The sequence below is a fragment of the Gopherus evgoodei genome, chromosome 5 (genome assembly GCF_007399415.2).
Source record: "Gopherus evgoodei ecotype Sinaloan lineage chromosome 5, rGopEvg1_v1.p, whole genome shotgun sequence".
In the NCBI taxonomy this organism is placed as follows: Eukaryota; Metazoa; Chordata; order Testudines; family Testudinidae; genus Gopherus; species Gopherus evgoodei.
The window spans coordinates 45,692,350-45,717,530 of NC_044326.1; the positions used below are offsets into that span (position 1 = coordinate 45,692,350).

The 25,181-nt window shown below is 43.3% G+C and overlaps 1 protein-coding gene across 9 annotated transcripts in view; it reads right to left on the reverse strand.

The window, feature by feature from the left end:
* Positions 1–11,565: 11,565 nt before the first annotated feature.
* RBM47 (RNA binding motif protein 47) overlaps positions 11,566–25,181 on the reverse strand; it is a 107,860-nt gene continuing 94,244 nt past the window's right edge. For 8 of the 9 annotated variants that reach the window (XM_030564779.1, XM_030564785.1, XM_030564786.1 and 5 more), the window contains 4 exons: positions 21,517–22,676; positions 19,376–19,582; positions 15,681–15,880; positions 11,566–14,645 (listed from right to left, as the gene is read on the reverse strand). In XM_030564779.1, the coding sequence (XP_030420639.1) occupies positions 14,391–14,645; positions 15,681–15,880; positions 19,376–19,582; positions 21,517–22,676 (1,822 nt within the window). In that variant the 3' untranslated portion in view covers positions 11,566–14,390. The remainder of the gene's footprint in view (positions 14,646–15,680; positions 15,881–19,375; positions 19,583–21,516; positions 22,677–25,181) is intronic. The other variant, XM_030564780.1, reaches the window with a different exon arrangement.

The following is a 25,181-nucleotide window of genomic DNA, read 5'->3' on the forward strand; positions in this document are numbered from 1 at the left end:
GTAATGAGAAAGTTTGCTTTCTCATGGGGTGGATTTAAATTAATTATAATAATAAAAAAGTTGAATGCAGCACTTATCCTTGTCAAACATAATCCTTTAAAACTGCTCTGCAGTCCAAGGCCCAACCTCAAATAAGCAATATGCGAAAAAATATTACTCATATAGATAAAAGCTGAAAGGGCATATGCAGAACAAGTTTCATGCACCTGATTAATTGCATAATAATCTGATGGCTGTTTCAGTCTACCATATACACTATTTATTTGGCATATGCAATTTGGTCAAGCCAAGCCACAACCATGTTCAAGGCATGAAGACCTCCAGGAAGTTGTGTGTTGTGGTTTGTGGCTGCCCACATGAACATAGTGGACTGTCTTTAAAACACCACCAAAATTCTGATGCAGCACAAATTCCATGTCTGATACAAAACTGGTTCAGAAGACTCCATTGTCTTCACAGTAAATTAAACTCGGGTTGACGTTGAGTGGGGCCTGAGACAAAGTAATTATTTGTCATTTACTCTGCGGACCATGCATCCTCTACCGTAAATCCCTCACCCAGTAAACTTATCCACAACAGGCGATGAGAGGGCAGATGACTATGTGATGGATTAAACAAGTCTTTAATTAAGGGTAGATGTGTTATATCATGCAATTTCATCATGAGCTTTGCTACGCTTGCTTCTTTGTGAACATTGTGTGGGCAATATTGCAGATATTCCATATACACCACATGGATTATATTCAGATCACAGTATAAACTTATAGCGGTGCCAGGGAAGTTGATGTGAGATCAGTTATGTGTGGGATCAAACCCTGATCAGAATCAGATTCTACAGTATCACTGTCTCTGTCATACTTAAATTTTAGATAGTTCTCTATAGTTCCAGGACTCAAATCAAGAGGTTATGGGCATCCACAACCCCCAGTGAACCCAACAGAAGAAGCAGGTGCTCAGCATTTTAGAGAATCAAGCTCTTCGAGTGGTTTCAGGCACTTCACCACACCTGGGTGAGATAGGCAGGTATTATCCCTATTACATATTATCACACTACAGATGGAGAAACTGGCACAGAAATGTGAAACTACTTGCCCGAGGTCACACAGCAAGTCAGTGGCAGAGCTGGAATTAGAGCTCAGAAATTTGGCTCCCAGTCTGTGATCCATACTCTGTTCAGATAATAGGTGAAGCATAATGTTTATAGACTCTAGGACTGGAAGGGACCTCGAGAGGTCATCGAGTCCAGTCCCCTGCCCTCATGGCAGGACCAAATACTGTCTAGACCATCCCTAATAGACATTTATCTAACCTACTCTTAAATATCTTCAGAGATGGAGATTCCACAACCTCCCTAGGCTATTTATTCCAGTGTTTAACTACCCTGACAGTTAGGAACTTTTTCCTAATGTCCAGCCTAAATCTCCCTTGCTGCAGTTTAAGCCCATTGCTTCTTGTTCTATCATTGGAGGCTAAAGTGAACAAGTTTTCTCCCTCCTCCTGATGACACCCTTTTAGATACCTGAAAACTGCTATCATGTCCCCTCTCAGTCTTCTCTTTTCCAAACTAAATAAACCCAATTCCTTCAGCCTTCCTTCATAGGTCATATTCTCAAGACCTTTAATCATTCTTGTTGCTCTTCTCTGGACCCTCTCCAATTTCTCCACATCTTTCTTGAAATGTTGAGGGACTGTTGGGCATGAAAGGGCATAGGAGTGTGCACAGTTACTGATACAATTGGTGGTTTAGCAAGATAAAAGTTTCTGGAGAACAGAATTACCAATTAATGTGTTTAAATACTTTTCTTCTGACAGGGTTGTGCTGTTAGGTTATGAGCAGTTTACTATTTCTCGCAAGAACTCTTCAGAGAAAACTTGCACTATTTAAAAATGTTCCCTTTATTGACAGTTCCAAAGACTTCAAAAGAACAGCTTGCAGCAGCTGCACAAAATCTCTCTCACATCCCAGGAAGAGGAGCACACTGAAATCCATTGCACTTGAACCAAAACCCTCATTCTGTTGCTGCTGAAACTCCTATCTATAGTGTAACTAGTATATCAATATGTTATCCATTATTTTTTGGGAGTGGACATACATCCAAATAAAAGGGGGAGGGAGTGGAAAAAGGTAGCTTTCAGGACACACTGCATGGACCTAGCCTGCTCAGCGTAACTCTAAAAGTTTGAAAGACAGGAAACATTCATTCATTCAATTCACCCCTGCATACCAGCGTGAAGCCTATGCCTCCCTTATGTTCTATTTAAGCCTCATATGAGTAAACAGTGAAGCACATTAGAGAATTAAGATTTGTAATTACCATTAGTATTTCTGAGCCTATTAGTGGTGGCAGCAGCAGTCATTTTGGTAACTAGTGCCACTGCGCAGCACCCATACAGGAGCCCAATATCAGATTTTTTAAAACAGTCTCCATCCTGTTTTAATATTTGGCTTAGTAATAATAAAAAAAGTGGCTGTTTACATTTGAAACATTTTCATATGTGTATTTACACCACTGCCACCTACCAGAAAGAATCAGAATTTCTGTAATGTAAGTCCTATGCAATATATTCCTAACAAGCTAACAGAAATTCTCTTATAGATCAGTCACGATTTTGGAGCAAGAGGATATGACTTCTATCCAGACTGAGTAGACAGAACATCACTAAAGTAGCTCAATTTATTTCTCTCCCACAGGATCCAGAGAATGGGTATGCGTAGTTGCTCTTTCTGAAGGGATCTCATATGTGGGATCCTACAGAAATCAGTTCTGTCTACCCTCTTCCTCAATAATTACGTGAAGCCACTTGGAGAGTGAAATATTATGGGCTCAGCTAAGACCAGCACAGCCTGATAATGTTTTCAGTCCCCTCTAAGGCTGTTACTGAGCTGGTTGGTATGTAGTCAGGCAGCTGCTGGCCTGCAGGTTGAGGGACTAGTGGGCACAGGCATAACAGATGATACAAGGAAATCACCAGACCTGCATATCTCTCACCATTCCTGGTAGGAGCATGTAGGGGAATTCACCAGTTAGTCCCTACCCCGAAAGTACAGAGCACTGGCTGCTCCAGCAGCAGCAGGAGAGAAAAGACAAGGAGGCAGGGCCAAATTTGTGTGGTGCTGAATGGGAGTTCTCACCACAGCTGTTGTTCATCTCTCTCATCATTGGTTCCTGCCCAGCTCCAGCTCCAGCCCTGTGTTTGAAGAGCCAGTATTGGGAGGAAGCCCAGAACCCAGCTCACCCCATCACAGCCTGGGTGGACCTACTCCCCACAGGAACCAGTGAGGAGAGCTCCAGTAGTGAGGGAGCCCTGCCCAAGTCAGGAACGCAAAGGTACCTCTTCTCTAACCAATCATCTCAATGACCACCATAGAGGCTCTTCTCTCCACCTGAGCAGTCACTCCACTGCCAGCGGCCTCAGGACAACACCCCTGGCACTGGCAAATTAAAGAATTTTGGGGCCCTGTGCACTATGGAAATTGGGTCCCTCTCACTTTCCTTAAAGTGGCCCTGCCCCATACATATCCCATCCCACACAGACCCCAGAATGCCCCCTCCTTATCCACACACAGCCCATCAAATGCCACTCCTACCCCACACATCCTGACACCCCCACACCTCCCAATAGCCCTGACATATATCTTGCTCACCACAGCCCCCAACACCTCAGCCCCATCGACATAGCTCACAACATCTCCCACTCACCCCTAATATCCTGGCTCCCAACAACCCCCACTTGCCCCCAGCCCCTCATCCACCACCCCCAGGACCCTTCTGGCCACTCACCCACTCTCGTGTCTGATCCCAGCCACCCAACTATGTTTACGCCCATCACCTGCTCCATACTCACATAGCCCCATGCTGCTCAGGTTTGGCCTGGCCACCTCTCTGTCATAACTGAGGGGTGGCTGGACTAAATTTGAGTGAGTGACTTTGCAATCTGGCACATGGGGTTGCAGCACCTCACAGATTTCTTTTTGTTTTTCTCTCCGTGGTCAAGGGTCCCCTCCAGCTCCCCGGAGATGGGGATGCTGTGCAAGTGCACTGAGTGCACATTGGTTAATCTGGGCCTGCCTGTCACCGTGGCATCTGCACGTCACCTGTCTGCCATTGCTGTTCTCATGATCAACTGCTAGGTGTGGGGAGCTAACTAGAGACACTTCCATGAGATGCTGGGGAGGGGAAATGTGGTGGCTTGAGGGGCTGTAGGAGAGGGGTGAAGTTGATGTTTATGTATTGGGGGGAGAGCATGGTATCCAGGAAATGTGACATGTATTGTCTCATATTGTCACATGTATTGCTGACCAGGCATTTTTATGATGGAGTCCCTTGTTAAAATGTCAGTGGCATATCATTGTGTTGTGTACATCTGAAGAATTTGTCCATCACTTTGCAGTTCATAGAAGGCTTCTTGATAAAGCTTTAGGATTTCACTACTCATCTTTAAAATGTTGTGCTTCTTGATTAAAGACTATAGCCTGCAGGACTGGTCCTTCTGTTCTTGAATAACAGGTTACTCCAGTCCTGGCCTTTGGGTGAAAGGCATGGAATCCCATTCTAGTTCATTGGAGGGTCAGAGAAAGTATTTTGATTAAAATAGTCCTACAGTTAAAACATCAGCAAAAACTTAACCATTCAATTTTTAATATTTCCTTTATTTGTGATCTTGATCAATGATTATTACAGTTAGACTGCATTCATATCCAAAGAGAGAAGCCAACCCAGCAATATTCCATGAAGGGTCTTCAGATTTTTGCAATGGAAAGTGTGTAACAGCCCAGCCCAGGGCTTAAGCTCTGCTGGAAGGAGGTGAGTGGAGCCAATGTGGTATCATCGCCCTCAGAGCACCAGAAAGCCCCTCCACATGAGTTTCATATGCTCAGGGTGTAGAGTTTACAAAAACCAAGCACACAGTGGTTGGGGTGAATGCAACAGTTTTCTTTCCCAATTACACATACTCTTACCAGCGGTGAGCTGGAGCCAGTTTGTACCGGTTCACGTGAACCGGTTGTTAAATTTTGAAGCAGTTTTAGAACCTGTTGTTAACCTGCTTCCCTATGACGGGGTGCTGTGGCTTTGATAGACTTCAGTCGGGAAGTGATGTAATTCCTCATCTGGCCGCCAGGGGCACTGCACTGCAGGAGCCATGTGGGCCGCTGCCTGGCTCTGGGAATGGGCCCTTTTGCTGCTGCTGCTCCCCTGACCCCTGGCCCTGGGGCTCCCACCGCTGCCTGGTGGGTCCCCAGCTACCAGGGTGGCTCTATGTTTTTTGCCACCCGAAGCATGGCAGTCAGGGAGCCTTCAGCAGCATTTCTGCCGGAGGTCCGCCAGTCGCAGATTCGGCGGCAGTTCTGCGGGTGATCCACCGGTCCCGCGCCTTCAGCGTATCTGCCGCCGAATTCCCGCCAAGGCCGCGGGACTGGTGGACCTCCTGCAGAAATGCCGCCGAAGGCTCCCTGACTGCCGCCCTCATGATGACTGACATGCTGCCCCGCCCCGGTTTGCCGCCGCAGGCACACGCTTGCTGCACTGGTGCCTGGAGCTGCCCCTGCCAGCTGCTCTGCTGGGCCTGGGCTTTGTCCTGCTGCTCAGGCTGCTCTGAGCCACTCTCCCTGTAAGTACTCGCCAGCCAGCCCATCTCCAGCCAGCCCCTGCCACCCCCCACATCCCTGCCCACAGCCAGCCCCTGCTGCATCCCCTGCCCCGCCCACAGCCAGCCCCTGCCACACCCCTCTGCCTACTCACAGCCAGCCCCTGCCGCACTCCTGCCTGCCTGCAGCCAGCCCCTGCCCTGTCTCCAGCCAACCCCTGCCACGCCCCCCTGCCCGAAGCGAGCCAGCCCCACACTCCTGTCTCCAGCCAACCCCTGCTGCACCGCCCTGCAGTCCTGCCTGAAGCCAGCCAGCCCCCCACTCCCTGTCTCCAGCCAGCCCCGCACCCCTTGCCTCCAGCTAGCCCTGCCCCACACCCCTGTCTGCAGCCGGTCCCACATCCACTGGTGCCCTGCAGTTCCCAGGATAGTAACTCTGCACACCTGCTTCAATGAGGGGGGCAGGGAGCAGCTGGGACCCACACATGTGCACACTCTAGAGTGACCAGACAGCAAGTGTGAAAAATTGGGATGGGGTGGGGGGTAATAGGAGCCTATATAAGAAAAAGACCCAGAAATTGGGACTGTCCCTATAAAATCGGGACATCTGGTCACCCTAACACACCCCCAGAGAATGATGGGGACACACACATGTGAAACGGAGCTCATTCCTAGTTCAGGCCCATCTTTTTAAAAAAGAACTTTAGGTAGGGTTAACATACATCCGTATTTTCCCAGACATGTCAGGCTTTTTGGTTCTTAAATCATCATCCAGGAAAATATGGACATATTTTTTTTTGTGAAGTATGACTCCCAATGACTCAATGCATTGCCACTTCTTATGGAGAAAGGTACAAAAAATACATACTGTGGCACATCACTTAAATCAGAACTTTTTATAGGGAACTGGTTAAGATTTTGGTAGCTCATCACTGACTCTTACCTCTTTGCTGTGTGCCCCCTAGTGGTCACTCTAAACTTCACAACTAACGCCTGATGGGCTCTGTGGTTTTGAGGGGAGGGGGAAGAATTACTGAGCAGGGAGAGACAGAGGAACAGCTGCTTTCTGTAGTATCATCCATCTATAAAACCATATGTTGTTTTTTTCTAGGTAAGACATGGCCCTGTCAACCTTAATTTGCATGGATTTCTGCTCCATAATGTCATCTTCTCTCTTCCCTTCCCGTCCCCGAGGCCTGATTGGTATCAGGGGTCCCAAGGAAATCAGGTGGGACACTGGGCCTCAGCCTGGATTCCTCTGTCCACCACAGATGCCCGAAGAACTATATGATTTCCTGTGTAGAATTTGGAATGTGTGGGGCAGCACACCCTTGCCTTAGAGAGTGGAACCTCTGTAGCCAAACCCATGAAGTTTTCTAACTTTCAGCTTCCCACTTCCCCACTTGGTCACTCTTTTTACATGGCAGGTTATGATTTATTCCTTAAATCCTCTCAATGGGAATTCAGCATAGACTGGAAAATTCATTCACTAGCTCATAAAATCTGACTTCTGGTTTTTAGATTCACATCAGTGAACACACTCTCTGCTATACCTTTTTGCGTATGGCCTAACTTATATTTTCTGTGTATTTTTTGAGCTCTGGTAATACTATATAGATAACGTGTTGCAATGCAGAAATGGTGTTACTCCATTTGACTTTTTGATTAATCTGTATTCTTGTTAATTGTAGTATGGCTATACTTTTGTGTGTGCTGTTTGTGTCAGGAAAATAATAAGGTATATTAAAAATCAATTGACTATTATAACTAGTAGAAAAACTTTGAAAAAAATTATTATTCAAGATAGAAGTATTCAAAAAGAAATAAAATCAGCTTGGCAGAGGCTTTAATTGGCTCAGCAAGCAGGAACCCAATATAGTTTTTTGAACCAAGCCTAGTTCAGCAAGGTCATCTTATAAACACATCTGTTTCAGTGGCACTTTTTATGTTAATATCCTCAGCATGACTCAGGCATATTTGAACCTTATGATAGGTTAATCATTAATTAAGAGCTTACAGAACTGGGAAAAGATGCCAGGAAGCTTGAGAAACAAGAAACTCTTGTAAATGTTTCTATTTTAAAAGATCAGAATGCTTATAAAATGTATGGTTTGCAGTTTTGTTTTAATAATTAAAAAGGATCTGATGCAAAGTTAAGGGAATATTCCATTAGAGCCCCAGTGTCACTCTTTACAACTATTCATCTCCCTGGGAAGAGTGCTTGATTTTATAGTTAACAGAAAACTGTGTTGTAGGTCTTAGCAAAGCTTCTCTTTGCAAACACAAGTCAGGAGCTTGGGTGTCTTTTATTTATCCTTCAGCATAAATGTAGGTGGGACACTAATTGGGGACTAATTGTGGTGGAGTCAGTGCACTAATTGGACACATCAAAAATGAACCTCACCTATGGAATGTGCACACGCCAAGGTCACAATAGCTCCCAAATCTCACTCAGAACAGCTAGGGCAAAATTGTGCTTGTGCCTCCCTGCTTCCTTAACATACAGTAGTTGGGCTAGCTGTCTCTGACCCTGAGTGAAGTGATGTGCATCCCCAACTCCAGCTGAAGGCAATGGGAGCTGAGGGGATTCAGCAGTTCACAGGATAGGGCCCTCTGCTAAACCCAGGAAGCCCTCATTTGGATTTTTGGTGTGATCTGGTGTGGCAGTTAGTGTGTTAGCAACGTTGGAAGCCCTAGGACTGAAAGAGATTAAACCTCTGTATTTGGCACTGGTTTGCTCACTACTGGAACGCTGTGTCCAGTTCTGGAGTCCGCAGTTCAAGCAGGCTGTTGATAAATTGGAGAGGGTTCAGAGAAGAGCCACGAGAATGATTAAAGGATTGGAAAACACTGTATTGAGTTCCTTGAGTAACAGACACCAGAGCCGCCCAGAGGATACCGGGGGCCTGGGGTCTTCAGCGGTGGGGGTCCCCGCTTCGGCAGTAATCCGGAGGCTGGGGGTCCTTCCACTCTGGGACCTGCCGCCGAAGTGCCCCGAAGACCTGTCATGGGCTCCCCGCCGCTGAATTACCGCTGAAGTGGGACCCACTGCCAAAGTGCCCCGAAGATCCGTGGCGTGCCCCCCGCCACCAAATTACTGCCGAAGCAGGACCCACCGCAAAAGTGCAGCCGAGTCGCCCTGACAGACACAGATTGCGCTCTTTGAATGGTTTAACAAAGAGAAGGTTATGTGATGACTTGATCACAATCTATAAGTACCTAGATGAGGAACAGAAATTTGAGAAGAGGGCTCTTTAATTTACCAGAGAAAGTATAAAAAAAATCCAATGGCTGGAAGTTGAAGCTAGACAAATTCAGAGAAATAGCATGTAATTTTTAACAGTAAGGTTAATTATCTATTGGAACAATTGCCCAAGGGTTGGGGTAGATTTTCCATCACTGGCAATTTTAAAATCAAGATTGGATGTTTTTCCAAAAGAGATGCTCTAGTTCAAACAAGAATTAATTCAGGGCAGCTCTGTGGCCTTCATTATGGAGGAGGTCACACTAGATCACTGGTTTTATAATCTGTTAATCTACAGTGTGGATGGCTCTCTGGATCTGAAACTTGTTTTCAGCATCATATTGATTAGTCATGCTGTGAACAGGCTTAATTGACCTGCTACAGAAAATGACTGCTGGAGCAGGTGGATCGTCTAGACTTGACCTGCCAGGGTTGCTAATGCTGGTGTGCAATGGTTAGTGCCCCTGTACAGGTACAGCTGAGCTGGTGTTAACGGCAGTGGGAATTTTTAGGAAAAAATTCCTACTAAAGAAACCTACTGGAGGGTTCCTCTAACAGTTTGTATTCAAGACTATTTTCGGACTATTTTTGATCACCAGGGTATGTGAGCAAAGGTTCTCAGCCATTATCCATCATGCTAAGGGACAGGTGAATTATAAAAACATTTGCTTTCACATGATGGGTGTAACTGTATGTGACGTATTTATGCAGTTGATGTCCTTCTCCTTGGATGTAGGACTTCATATTTATTAGTACTAATCCTTCCCTGGTTGCCTGCAGCTCTCATTGCTCTAATCGCTCCAGGTCGCTTTGCAGTTTGGTTCCGTTCCCCCTATATTTGCTTTTCCTCCAATGTTGGTATCTTCAGAAAATTTGGCCACGGATGAATATGCGCACACACGCACACACCATGAGAGAAAAAGAAGACAGAGACTCTCTAAAAGTCTATGCAGAAACCCAAACAGATATAGGCAAAATTAGCACATTCTGTTTAAGGGGGGACCCTGCCTGAAGACTGACACATGCAGAACTGAAACACTCTAGGAGAGCAAGTCTACCCTGGGTTTCAGTAGTGCATGCTTCATTGTGGCAGAAAATCCGCACAGGAGCTTCTGCAAGTATAAGACGCAGAGGGATAGATCAGCGGTTCTCAAACCAGGGGTCTGGGGCCTCCTGGAAGGCCGCAAGCAGGTTTGAGGGGGTCTGCCAAAATAAACCAGAGAACAGAGCTGGCATTAGACTTGCTGGGGTCCAGGGCTGAAAACCAAAGCCCCGCCACCTGGGCCTGAAAGCCAAAACCTGAGCAACTTAGTTTTACAGGGCCTCTGTGGTGTGGGGCCTTGGGCAATTGCCCTGCTTGTTACCCCCTAATGCTGGCCCTGGTTTTTTAATCTTCTGGATATGCAGAAAAACAACTGTGGCACAAGTGGGCCATGGAACTTTTACAGCATGTTGTGGGAGCCTCAGAAAGAAAAAGGCTGAGAACCCTTGGGACAGACAAGAGACCATGGAGTCATTCATCTGTAGTTCTAATTCAAATGTCATTCAGGTCCATGGTAGCTTATGTGAAATGAGTTGTTGGCTTTAGTCCAGTTCCAATACAGGTGTCTACATTACAAGGGCAGTCAAGGGAGTAAGGCAAAGACTGAATTGGCACAGAGTCTTAACTATCATCTGACACTTAAAAGTACACCTCTACCCTGATATAACGTGACCCGATATAATACGAATTTGGATATAACACAGTAAAGCAGTGCTCCGCCGAGGCAGGGCTGCACACTCCGGTGGATCAAAGCAAGTTAGATATAACGCGGTTTCACCTATAACATGGTAAAATTTTTTGGCTCCCTAGGACAGCGTTATATTAGGGTAGAGATGTATTTGGGGGTTCTGAGACCGTGAGGAGAATATGGTATTGCTACTGCCTGCTTTGAGGAAGACTTTGGCCTGCAGGACTGGCAGACAGCCTTTTATAGCCATTGAAATTAACTTTTAAAAAGGAAACTCTATATATTGAAAAGACATGCAGAGAAGGGACAAATATATGAAAGATCAGTATCTTTTTTTCTTTAAAATGTCTGTGTGCAAATGAAAAAAACAAATGAAGGGCTCATAGTCCTGAACTGCGACAGGCGTAGTAAATGCAGGCAGATTCCCTATGCCAGAGTGCCAATATATTTCACTTTTAGTGCTGCCCTGCAGCATCCCTGCTATTGCAAAACTATGTGGTAGTTTTGTGTTGTGGATAAATGGAAATGAAAGTCAGACACCAAACTCAGCTCCATCTGTGTCCAGAGAAAATTTTTCACCTCTTGGTTAAATTCTATATGGCCTGATCCAAGTCCCATTGAAATCAGTGGAAAGACTCCCATTACCTTCAGCGGGAGTTGGAGTGGGGTCCATAGTTGGTATGTTCTGCTAAAAGATTAAAGTAAGGGAGGGAAGTGGAGCAGCACATCTCCCCTTTCTCTATTAAAAACAGTGTATGCTCCTCCTTGTCCAAGTGTTCCTCCTTGTCTGGTGCTGCTAAAAATCTAGAGAGTGCTCTCTCAACTCTGGCCATACGGCAAAAGCCTCCTTTTTCAATTTACTTTACTTTAACCCAAAAATTCTACTCAGTTCACACATTTGCCCAACTTCTGTTGCAAATAATTAGACAGAATGTATCACATGTCCCAGCTTTTTCTCTGTGACTAAACCCGGCAAGCAGCATTTTAAAATGAAGTAACAATATCTGTTTTTAAAGAATGCTTTATTTACTACATCCTAGGAACGTACCATAAATGGAGCAAGAACTAAATAAACTCAGAAGTTTTAAACAATACAAAGAACAGAGATATAGTAAAACACCCAAAATACTAGCACTTCTGAAAATGAGGCACGCTAATATATGTATATATTTATATATACATATATATTTCTTAATATAGTTTGTTCTTAATCTAAAAATGTTCACATTTCAAGTCATAAACTTACCTCAGTAGTGTACATGAAATGGTGGAGAAAACAAGTATAAAGACAGACCACAGGTGCGGGGCTCAGAGATACCTAACTGACTGTACTACCAACTTTTGGCCCCAATCTTGCCATTGGAGCTTCTAGCACAGACCCCAGTCATCAAGGCCATTTGTTTTTAAAGTATCTTGGTGTCTGCCACGTTAGGATATCATCTCCATCTTTATTTTTGTTGCACATAATATACAGGCATATGTAAAATACAGTAAGGACTCTAGTTGCTGTTTAAACTAAATACCTTGGAATGGATCACACCCTCTGCTTCTGCAAGCAGAGGAGACTTTGATTTGGGTAGATTCCTCTTGGTGGGCACAGAAATGGGGGCAGGGAAGTGATGGCTTCAACATTATCCCTCCCACCATCTCTCCACTGCTGGAACTTGCCAAGGTTTTGGTGGAGGGGCTGGGATGGGGTGAAGCAGAGTATCAACCCACATTCCATTGTATTATTCTCTGCTGACCCAATGGGTTTCTATGCAGCAATCCAGTCAGGTATTGAAGCTGCATGAAGTGGCATTTACTCATGTTGGGTCTTATCTGTGGCCACTGCACGGTATGAGATGACTTAGCCAAAGGCAGGAGAGGTGGGAACTATTTCCCACTTCCACTGGGCTGGGCTTCTATTCCCCACCGATTCCCAGGAGAGATTGGTTTTGAAGGCTGCCCATTCCATGCAATCAAGCCCTTGGATAACACTGCAGTTGGGTTGGGCCTAAGGTCTAGTGTGTTTTTGGAAAGGCTGGAACATGTGATAAAACTCTCGTGGGAAGAAGCATTGGGAGCAGAATCTGATTTATTGGTTAGCTTCCTCACAGTACTTTTGATAATAGTTAAATAGCATTAAATATAACTGAGTGTTGCTGAGTTAAAAACAATGGCCCAACTTAAGCTGAGAAAATGCATATTAGCTGGTCACTTATTTTAGTTAGATATGATCTGAAATTGTTGTTAGTGGGTAAAAGATATCTTTATTGTATGGACCTACAGTTGATTCTTAAATTAAAAAAGAAAGCAAAATTGTTTATTCACTACCCTATTGCACACCACACTTCATTAGAGTTGTCTTGGCAAAGCTGATGCACTTCCTAAAGTGAGTGAGCTATTCCTTTGACATTTTACTGTATTTTACATTCACTGCATTACTAAATAAAAGCCTTTAAACAGGCCACAAAACACTGCAATAATATATTTACTACTTAATAAAACAAACTTTTTAATAACATTGAAATAAAATGTTTTTTGTTTTGTTTTGTGACAAACCACATACCATGTAAATTAGCAACATAAAATGACTTTAAAAATGTATATTAGAAGATATTTACAAACTCTGTTTCTTAAATTCTTGGGGGTATAGTCTCTTCCTTCCCTGATGTGCATGCATAACTCCAATTAACGCTAATAGGAATTAGGCGTGAAAGGGAGAATGGGAAGGAGGCTAGCCCCATTTTATTAAGAACAATATCACTAACACCCCTAGTACCTTAGAAATTTTGCATGAAACATGATGAAGCTACAGGTAAATAATGCAGTACTTCCTGCTGACAAAAGCACATTTGGCCCTGTCTAAGATATCATACATTCTCTGTCACTACTACTTACACTTCAAAAGAATAAAATAAAAAGAGCATTTAAAAAGAAACTAGGTTTTATACTGGAAGAAGATCTAAGTCAAGATACCTCTCATGAAATATTAGATACTCTGAGCAGTGCTCAGAGACTGAACTAGAAGTGACTTCAATAAATATAAAAGCCAGATGTTACGGAAAACACAGCAGCCTCTTCTTTAGCTAAAACGATTCACGAAATCATGCTTTAAAGAGGTTTGTTTTATGAAGTTGTTTTTTTTAAATAGATATTTGTTGCCTGTGATTTTTGATAGTGATAAACAAACTGTACTAATGCCAGCACAAAATGCAGAGGTCTCGCTCATTTTCAAATTGCACTTTCCAGTATAACTTTTTAAATAAGATACTTGTTGTTTTAAACAAAAACAAACAAAAATCTATTGTATGTATTCTTTAAATATTGAAAATATTCTTCAAAATATATTGTTTATACATTTCCTAGCTGCTCAGATGTACTTTTTTTTAATATATATATAGTTGATATATTATTAAAGGCACTACAAAATAGAATTCTCTGGAGTGCAGAAGTTACTAAAAAATAACCTTCATGCCACAAATATATTGAAAATATAATTTGCTTAAAAAAAAACCCAGCCAAAAAACCCCCTATGCAATCCCACTACTTTATATAAATGTGTATAGGCAATGGGCTTAATGCATGTAGGTCACTTAGAAATGTATGAATACAGGTATGTTAAATTTTAAAAATATCCTAAAAAATTAGTGAAAACGTCACATATATAAAATATTTCATACATAATATTTGATAACATTCTTCACTTTCAGGGTTTTTTTCAGTTTACTGAGTCCAAACATATTCTTTTGCAGTAGGTTCTTTCTTCATAAATAGTAAAGTGTTCCTTCAGTGTTTGTCCCTCCCTTCCCGTCCCCCCACCCCTTGCCCCCCACTGTTTGATAGTCTCAGTATGTCTGGTAGACATCATGTATTGGAACCTGGATTGTTGCAGTAGGAAATGCCTGAGGTATATAGCCGGCATATCCTCCATAAGCTGCTGCTGCTGCTGCAACTGCTGCTGCGTTCTTCTGTAGTGTGGCTATCGTTGCTGTTGTTGCAGCAGGAGCTGCAAACGGAACATAACTTGCACCATAAATCCCTGCAGCAGGAATTCTCTGAATATTTGGAGCCATGGTGTATACTGGAGTTATGGGGCGACCCTGGGGACAAAAAATTGGCATTTAACGTTCCAACTCACAGACTTTATGCAGTCACTAGCAATCTAATCTACCAGGATGAGTATAATTATTTCACACAATAAAAAACTGAAGTGAATCCTTTAAAGTTAAGGAAGGATGATCTTGTGGTGAAGGCATAGGACTGGGAGTTAGGAGACTGTGGATTTGATTCTGCTGGCAAGACCAAGGCTGTGGGTCTATAAGGGTAGAGACAGCACATCATGGGTGATGGGGGGAAGGCAAGCCAGTGAAGCCATGTGCATCACCTGCTCTTCCAGGGGACCTGGAACTAGCAAGCACAGGCCAGAAAATAGGCAGGGCCACCTGTGTAGGGAGGGAGGGAGGGAGGGAGCTAGAGCACAAGGGTGATGTCACTTTTGTCTTTGACTCTCACTGGCTTCTCAGCTACTATTACATTTCTGAAGGCAAAGACAAGAAGTTTAAATTTAACATATTATTGCTCCTTCCCATTTATCCTCTCTTGTCAAACTTTGTGTTGCTCCTCATCAAATCTGCTCCACCAGTGTTCCCAGCCTTGTCTGCTCATTTTCAGCTGCCCACACAGTCACTTTCGTGCCTTCTTCCACATGGTCCTTATGCATGGTTCAACCTCCCCATCCATATATATATCCCTCTTAAAGATGCATTTCTGCCACATGGCCCATAGTGAATCTAGCTGACTTGTATACAAAAAGACAGAACTCCCTAAACTCTGTCTACATTTCTGTCTTTCCTTGAGCACTTCAGGGAAAGGACTGTCCCTTCTCGAATGTCTGTAAAATACCTAGTGCATCCTACATGAACAGATATCTCCCTGGTAGTTTTCACTAGTACAACTTCTGTGGAACTCCTAAATTAAGCTGAAACTGCTTTCCTCTGCTGGAGGCAGCCGTGGTACCACTGCCTTCCTTCACCTAAGGGTACATTCCCCACTCTGGTGCCACTGCCTTTGTTGGTGTAGGAGGTGTCAGTTCTCTCAGAACCCATAGGGGCAAATCAAGTTCCTGGGCTCTTTACCTGAAAAGGTGGAGGGGTTGACACTGCAGGTATAACAGCTGCTGCTGCTGCTGCTGCTGCCGCCACACTAGCTGGATCCTGCTGGACAGCAATGGGATTGATCATATGTTCCACTGCATGGATTTTGCCATCTTCCATCATCTTGGCTGCTGGAGCTGCCTGAAACATGGAGTACTGGGCTCCAATAGCAGGGATTGCCACTGGAACAGACCACATACACAAAAACATATTGGAGTTGCATCTACAGTGCTTTCTTTCCAAGGTAAAAGAAACCTCTTTTGCTAGGTAATTTACATCACGCTCATCACCGTGATATACAACACACAAGGTCTTTAGGGGTGCTTCTCAATTCATATGTTAATTACTATAAATATTTCAAGGTGTGCTCATGGACTCAGTACTACAATTTTGTATGTACTGCATAGTTTTCAAACACTTTTATCTCAATGGGCTCTTAAAGCAGGACCCTCCCCCATGAGGGTCACACTGAAAACTTGAAGGCTACATCAAATTTACAGAAATCTGTTCAGATTACAGTTGTCCTCATCTAGTGGCCTAAGGAGATGATAAATTTGAGCATGCAGTGCTCCATCTTGATCTTAGTTACTGCCTCTGAGATCAAGGTGGGAGTATTGCATTCTGGGATCTGAAGTTTCCATAGAATTGCTGCATGAAAAGAAGATTGTGATTTATATTGTGTAACTCTGTGGGTAGCAGCTGGCCTATAGGCTTCACTTTGGCCAACTCTGCACTATAGTTACTTACTGTAGTGTATTTTTCTGGCTTAATTTAGCTGCACATATGTCATCACATCTTTCTGCTTGACTCTGGTCTCAGCTTATTTATTTAATTAAAAAAACCTCTTATGCCTTTCTTCTCATGTCGAAATGCAGGTAACTTGTAATAAATAGAAGAACAAGGGGAAAGAGCTGTGAACAGTGAGGGTTATAAACACAAGGGCTGTGAGTCTGCATACATTTCTGAATGGAGTTTGGCTGCATTGCTTAGGAAGCAAATTTGTCCTGCTGAAAATCTCCAGTAATGTGTGTTCCTCAAAATGTACAGTCAGCTTTTGATTGATTAATCTTTCAACAATATATTTATAGGTAACTGAATGACAACAGATGGCTGGAGGAGGTAATGTCTGGATTGGGATCTGAATTAGCTTTAGGCCATGGATCAGATCTGAAGCCAAATCATAGAATATCAGGGTTGGAAGGGACCTCAGGAGATCATCTAGTCCAACTGCCTGCTCAAAGCAGGACCAATCCCCAAATGGCCCCCTCAAGGATTGAACTCACAAACCTGGGTTTAGTAGGCCAATGCTCAAACCATTGAGCTATCCTTTCCTCACAATCAAGGTTTGGTTTCAATGGTGTCGGGGGGGAGGGATAGCTCAGTGGTTTGAGCATTGGCCTGCTAAACCCATAGTTGTGAGTTCAATCCTTGGGGAGGCCATTTAGGGATCTGGGACAAAAATCTGTCTGGGGATTGGTCCTGCTTTGAGCAGGGGGTTGGACTAGATGTTCTCCTGAGGTCCCTTCCAACCCTGATATTCTATGAATAAATCTTGCAAGAGTTTATTCCAAACTGGCAGAAATCATGTAAGATCAGCAGTTCTGTTTTCCACCATTCTTGGTTTAAAAAAACCCAACAAAACAAAACCAAAAAAAACCTCCACTTCACAAGAACACCTCTTTTTATAAAAGAGTTTGAGCACATGTTGACAGGGATCAGAACTTAGCCCTTCCCATTCAGGTACTGGAACCAGTACCACAGGCAGGTTTGGCTCTAGGGATTTGAATCCAAACCTTCCTAAAATCTGGAAATATGTAAACTCAAGAGTCTGCTTTTGGCCTGTCTTTGGAGTTCTAATAAACTAGACAGATACTGTAAATAAATATTTACTAGGCAAGAATATAGTGTATATATCAAAAATCATTTTTCAAATAATCTTTAGAAATACCTGAAACTCCTAAGATATATTCACAATTATGAAGGGAGGGAATCAGGGGCTCCACCAGCTTTTTTGGCACCCTAAGCGGAGGAAGGTCCCACCCCTGAAATGCCACCCCTGACAGAGGCGGCGGAAGGTCCCATCCCCAAAATGCCACCCCTGACAGAGGCGGCGGACGGTCTCTCCCCCAAAATGCCATCCCCGACAGAGGCTTCAGAAGGTCTGGCCACTGCAGTCACCGCCCCCCAAATGTTAGCATCCTAGGCGACTGCCTAGGTTGCTTAACGGGTTGCGCCAGCCCTGGTGAGAATGCTCTCTCTGATAACTGACATTTTGCCCAGAGAGTCTGAGGACAGAGGTTAAATTATCTCAAATCTTTCTTTGAAAACAGACCTAGTCTTTGAAAATCATCTACTTTTGTCATGCAAATACTAAGCTGAATGCCTCTTTTCTCAAACTACATCATCAAACTGTCAGGATGGCATCTTCCTTTAGGAGTGTTCATCTTTTTTTATTTTATTTAAGATAAGTGCATATCTTAAAAGTGATTTCCACTTATTTGTAATTGATTGTTATTAGAGTATTTCATAATGTTACAACTACAATCAAGTGCATTTTTACTGTAACATCAGTGGTGTTTTATTATTAGTATGTCTGTTACAATTATGATTACACTAGAGAGAGGACACGATTACTTCTTTCAGTGGCTCACTCTAGTCACTTGAATGTAGATTCTACCTCATAATATTTAGCCCAAACAGAAGGCTATTCAAATAGAGTCTTGCGGACTTCCACAACTTCATTCTAGCCACTACCATTTTCTCCTATAAACACCAAGGGCTAGATTCTCAGCTGCACCCAGCTTCCATAGGCTGTTGTTAAGGGGAGGGGGGGGGGTAGAAAGGAACTAGTTGCTGTTCCCTGATCCTGTGGCTGGTTCTCCACTTGCCCAGTGTAACTTAGAACAGCCTAGAGGCTGTCCTAAAGTTTGTCGGCTAGTAATAGCACCTAAGGGGCTATTTGCCAGCCAGGAATTGCTGGAGCACTGTGTGATCTGGCCATCCCATTCCTGCTCTACCATAATCCTAAACTGGAGGCTCCATAAAGGTGGCATAGAAACCAGTGATGCCAACTCTGTGCCAGCTGGGGACTCTCCCATGCCAAGGAAATCCTCACATAGGGAGATCTGCCTGTTTCTCAACCCCTTTGTCTTCTAGATGTGTGTAGTCAGGGGGCCAAATTCACCCGATGTAATCACTAACATCAAAGGAGATAACCAGGGAGGAATGTGACCCCTAGTCTTTGTTCTCTAGCAAACAGAGCAGCAGCCTCTGAAACCAGCAGCTATGTTGCTATATGTTGGACCTAGAGAGGACACCGAGGTGTGGGACTATCTTGTTCCTTTGGCCTGTGGAGCCCACATATGTGAGCATAGCTAGTAACCATCAGTGAGTGGTGCTGGAAAATGCATTTGCTGCCTCACATTTGTAGAGAAGATGGTGATTGTCAGATTTGAATAGAACAATTGGACAAACTCAGCAGGAAGAATACAGACCTACTGGTCCCAGACATAAAAATATCCTAAGTATCACCACAGCTGGTTGGGTGAGGTGTTAATTTACCCAAACCAATCTGAATCTAAAAAGTTCAAGCTCAGTTCAAAGAACAGGCTGAGTTTCAAGCCTCTTCTCCCCACCCACCTCCCAACAGGTTTGCCCAACCTAGTAATTATACTAACCTGCACCAGGTTTAATGGCAACTGGATTGACAGCAGACAACTCCAAATTGGGTACAAGCTCATATCCTTTCTCTTGCTGTTTTCCTTTCCCTTCGTGGTATCTGCTATATATGCCACGGCCTGCAGAATATCCCCCCAGATAAGAGCCTCTGGGGCCAGGGGCTCTGTTGCCAGCTGCACCTCGCCCTCTGCCTCTTATGCTGCCTGCTTATAATAACAACATAACAAAATGAGGATGAATAACATAGTAACAGCAATGTGGGAAATGCTTAACACCCCCATGTATAGGCATTTGGATAGTAATAAGCTTGCTGAAGTTAAAATAGCTGAATTTGAATGACTCTGTTCTTGAAAACAAAGGGAATCTTGCTCGAATCAGGAATGCACAATCAGACAATGCATTTTCTGTTGTTCATAGTACTATTCCTTGCACGACTAGATTTTAGTGATTTAGTTCAGACTTTGGTATTCTCTGGAATTTATTAATTTATATTAATATATATATATATATTAATATATAAATTTATATCAGCAATTTTGCACATATTACTATGGTGCTTTTGGTCCTGGTATGTAGTGGTATTTTTATGACAGGTTGTCTGGATATTCAGACCCGGGGTGATGGAATTTTTATAAAAGCAGGGGGAGAGGGCATGCGGCCCCACCCATGGCCCCACTCCTGCCCTTCCTCTTCACCCCAAAGCCCTGCCCCCTGGCCAAGCTGGAAGCCGAAGCCAGAGCCAGGCCGGGGAACCCAAGCCCCTCCAGCTGCTCAGGGTGGAGGGCCCTAGAGCAGCCCTCAGCCCATGTCCCCGCCTCCTGGGCCTCCCTCTGAGGAAAGATGGAGGGTCCGCAGCTCCCCACAGCTGCACACATGGCTCTTACCCTGACTTGGTTTCTGGTCTGGCCTGGGGCAGGGCCTCAGGGGCCGATGAGTTGCAGCCAAACCATGGTAAGAGCCACCTGGACAGCTGTGGGGAGCTGCGGACCCTGGGCAGGGGACCTGAGGGGCGGGGACACATGCTGGGGGCTGCTTTCAGGGCCCTCCACCTTGGCCAGGTGGAGGGTCTGCAGCTCCCTACAGCTGCCAAAGTTTTGGGGGAGGCGGGTGGGGGAAAGAGGAGAGGCAGAGGCTGGGTTTCTGGCAAAAAGTGGGAGGGCCATGGCCCCTTTTCCACCCCCTGTTCTGGTGTCTCTGATTTAGGCATGCAATTAACTGATTTCTAGTGCAGAAATAGTTACAGATATAAATCCAGAGATTGAGTTGAGGCTGGAACTTTTGACCAGTTAGGGTTTACAAATATTTCTGTATTTATGTAGGTGGCAAAATAATAAGATCATGCTTATTGTTAAACTGAACTTGGCTGGGAAATACATTTTCAGAATTTCAGTAAATTATACTCTCTGTAATGATAGTACAAAACCACTTGCAATTACAAATGTCAGTTATAATTGTTGGAATTTAAGCCTGAATGATTAATTTTTTGGTTAATTTTTAATATATAGAATTCAATAACAATTAAATTCCAATAATTAGAGAAATACTTCTAACTTATAGCACCTTTCATCAACAGATCTCAAAGCTTTTCATAAAGGAGGGTACAGTATGATCAATTTTTTTTTACAGATGCAGTAACTGAGGCATAGATAGTTTATGACTGACTAAGGTTTTCAAAGGCATCTGTAATTTTTTGATGCCTATTTTGAGATGTCTAGGATCTGATTTTTCAGAGCACCCAGCGCTGTAGCTGAAGTCAAAAGGAGGTGGAGATGTACAACACTTTGGATAATTAGACTCAAGAAGTCTGGTACTCAAACTATAGGAAACTTCTGTTACTTGCCCAGGGTAATAGAAGTCAGATCTCCTGACTCCCAATCCTGTGTTCTGTCCACTAGTACACTCCTACCTTACACCTGTCTTAGAAAGGGATTATCAAAAGAAAAATATCTTCAATATACTAGCATTAATAAAGTAAGACAGAGTATAATTATGATGAACCGTGCTGCAAAAGTAAGTTCGGAAAAATGTAAAACATGTCAGCTGTTACCTATTTAAGTCAGATTCATGCCCCCCCCCCCCCCCGAATGCAGAGCTGGCAATAATGCCTCTAATTATATCATGTTCAACTGTGCTTACTAACCTTTCACAAAGTAATCTCGGTTGGGACCAATCAGAGCATTGTATGGATATCCATAATACGCTAGTGTGTATGGATCGCAAGAGTAAACGTAGTTGGGTTGCTGAGTTACTTCTGTTGTTGTTGTTGCTCCTCCTTTAGCTGCTTTCTGATAACGAGTGTACTGCTCTTTGTCTACTGGTTTGGCCAAGGTAACTTCCAGGCATGAGCCTTCAAGTTCAGTGCCATTGAGGTTGTTCATGGCATGAACTGCGTCTTCCCTACTTGTAAAGTGCACAAAGGCATAATCGCGTATTTTTTTAACCCGTTCTACACAGCCAGGGTTAAACTGGCCAAAGATTTTTTTAATTGTATCCTCTGTGGTTTCAATCATTAAATTCCTCACATACAGGATTTTAACAGTCTCCATTACATCTTCATCAACATCTATCTCTGGTTCTGCCCAATCAACAGCAATTTGGTGGCCCCACAGTTGGATTCTCCCAGGCATCAGCTTTCTCCTCGCCATTGCGGCTGCTCGATGGCTTTCATACTCCACAAAGGCGAAGCCTCTATTTTTCATCTTGTCTGCTGCACTCGCATACACAATGACGTCTAGCACCCCCTCTGTCACCTTGGAGATCTCTTCTAGTATTTCCTCTCTCTTCTTCATCTTGGGTATACCTCCAATGAACAGCCTGCAGTTATCCACACTGCAGCAAACACCTAGAAGCCTACCAGGACGGATTTCGTAGTTGTTCAGTTCTCTGACGGCACGTTTGGCTTCATGCTTGTGTGTGTACATAACAAAAGCATAGCCCCGATTTTTCCCATCAAAGTCCATCATCAAGCGCATTTCATAGATACGTCCTACAGACTCAAACACAGGCACTAACTCGTCTTCATACACATCGCGGGGAATTTTACCAACAAAGACTTCACAGCCACGAGGAGGGTGCAACCCCTCCCAGCCAGGTGGTGGCCCACCATACTTGCGCTGCCCGTTCTCTTGAATCATGGTATACCCAGTACGCTCCATGAGTGCCAACAGAGCAGCCTCATTAGGTGCACCAGCGACACCTTCAGGAACTTTTGTTGTAGACACATTGGAGGAGTCGTTACTCATCCTAGCAGTGGAATCCTCAGCTGTCATTATGTCAAAATCATTCAAAGTGGGATGAAACCTTAAACAAAGAGAGGGGAAAGGAGGACATTAATTAGGTGGTGTTTACATGACAGAAATCTGACTTTTTTCTGCAGTTTATGTGCAAGTTTATTTTTCAAGAACGGGATGACTATTAAATAAAAAACATAAAAATTAAATAGCAAAATATACTCTCCTGCATGCAGTGGATACTGGCCCAGGAAACTCCCTGAGATATGTTTCCTTCAAATCTTCCCCTTGTATGAGAGAATCTAAAAGGGTCTATGGAGGAAGGTAGTGGTCCAACTTCCCATGAACGATGCAGCTCTTGTTCTTGCACCTTAAGTCTGTTCCACTCTGAGCAGAGTATAGACATTTAACCTGGGTAAATGCTGCTATACCAATGCAGCTGTGCTGCTGTAAGATCGCTCATGTAGCCGCTCTATGCTGGTGGGAGAAAGCTTTCCCGTCAACATAATTAAATCACCCACCATGAGCGGTGGTAGCTATGTCAGCGGGAGAAGCTGGTGTAATTTATATCACTCAATTGTTTTTTTTTCACATCCCTAAGCAACATAAGTTTTACTGACATAAGTGGTAGAGTAGACACGGCACTCGATGCAGATAGCTTCTGCCACAGGAGGGAAGGATACCTCAGAGTATAGTGGCCACCTGGATCCTCAAAACCCAATGGAGCCTGATCTTCTGGTAAAAAGAGGCTACTGCTGGATCAGAAAACGAGACTGATCCTACAGAACTAGCACTGCCCATTTCCATGATTCCCAGATGGAATCCTCACTATCAGTGTACCCTATACTCATGGTCAATTCGCTACTAAGTAATTTTACAACAAAATATGGGCAAGGCTTATTAAGCACTGGGAACAGTACTTATAAACGAAGAACTTCCAGGTTTCTATGGACTTGCAGAATAAAACCTGAAATGGAAGTAAAACCATTTTAACATGGTTTATGTAAAGAATGGTTTTGGTCCCCTTGCAGTAATCTGGTAAATTTAGATGAGCTTTCTAGTTGCCAGTTGAGTTAATTGTTTTTGTTATGGTGTCTAACACATTTGTCTTCTTTAGTAAATTAATTAATTACTTTACAGAAGCTGAAAAGAATAATTCAGGAATTACAGAAAAAATCTCCAATTACAAACCAGCATTAATTGCCCACTTCACCTTGTATGGTCCCTTAGAATATGTGTTAACTACTTATGCTAAACAATCTGTTCCACCTTGTATTTAGCTGTGGCACCTTTCTCAGACCTGAGGAAGAGTTCTGTGTACCTCAAAATCTTCTCTCTTTCACCACCAGAAGTTGCTCTAATAAAAGATATTTCCTCACCCACCTAGTGTCTCTACACAATCAGCACAGTAAAGCTGCTGGAAAAGGAAAAGCAATTTATGAAATTTTGTTCTGCATCCAAGTAGAACACCAGTGAGGGAGGTATTGTCTGTCTACTTCTTGAGATAGTCTTGCCTCAAAAAGAGGATAGAAATGCTAACTGCTACTACAACTGAGTGCTAATGGTGATTTTCCTCTAGCTCAATTAAAAGAATAGTTGCTTTTGGATTTTGTTTCAAAGATATTAAAGACAGAAGGGGTCATTAGATTATTTAGTGTAACCTCCTGTATATCACAGACCATTACATTTCACCGAGTAGTCCCTGTATGGAGCTAAATAACTTATGTTTGAATAAAGTATAACTTCCAGAAAGGCATCCAGTCTTGATCAGAAGACATCAAGAGATGGAGAATCTATCACTTGCCTTGGTAGTTTATTTCATTGGTTAATCACCCCTTGCTGTTAAAAATTGTTCTTTATTTCTAATTTGAATTTGTCTGACTTTGGCTTCCAGCCATTGATTCTTATTATTCCTTGGTCTGTTAGATTATAGAGTTCTTTAGTACTTGGTATTTTCTCCCCATGAAGGTACTTATACGCACAACCTCTCAATCTTCTTTTTGATAAGTTTAACAGATTGAGCTCTTTAAGTTCATCACAATAAGGAATTTTTTCCAGCCCTTGAATAATTCTTGTGACTATTCTCAGCACCCTATTCAGTTTTTCAACGTCCTTTTAAAACTGTGGACACCAGAAATACATACAGTATTCTAGTATCTGTCTCACCAATGCTATCTACAAAGGAAAAAACACCTCACAACTCCCCTGTTTATAAATCCAACCATCCCATTAGCTTTTCTTGCCACAGCACTTCACAGAGAGCTCATATGAGCTGTTTGTTCACTAAAGCCCTTAAATTTTTTCATTACATTCATTTAATTACATTACATTTTTCACTACATTCTAGGATATTGTCCCCCATTATGTAGGTATGGCTTGCATCCTTTGCTCTTGGATGTATCAACTTGTATCTGGCTGCATTAAAACACATTTTGTTTGAATGGGGCCAGTTTATGAAGTGATCCAGATCGCTCTATATAACTGCTCTGTCCTCATCATTATTTATCTTTCTGCCAAACTTTGTCACCTGCCAGTTTATATTCCATATCATTGATGAAAATACTGAGTAGTGTTA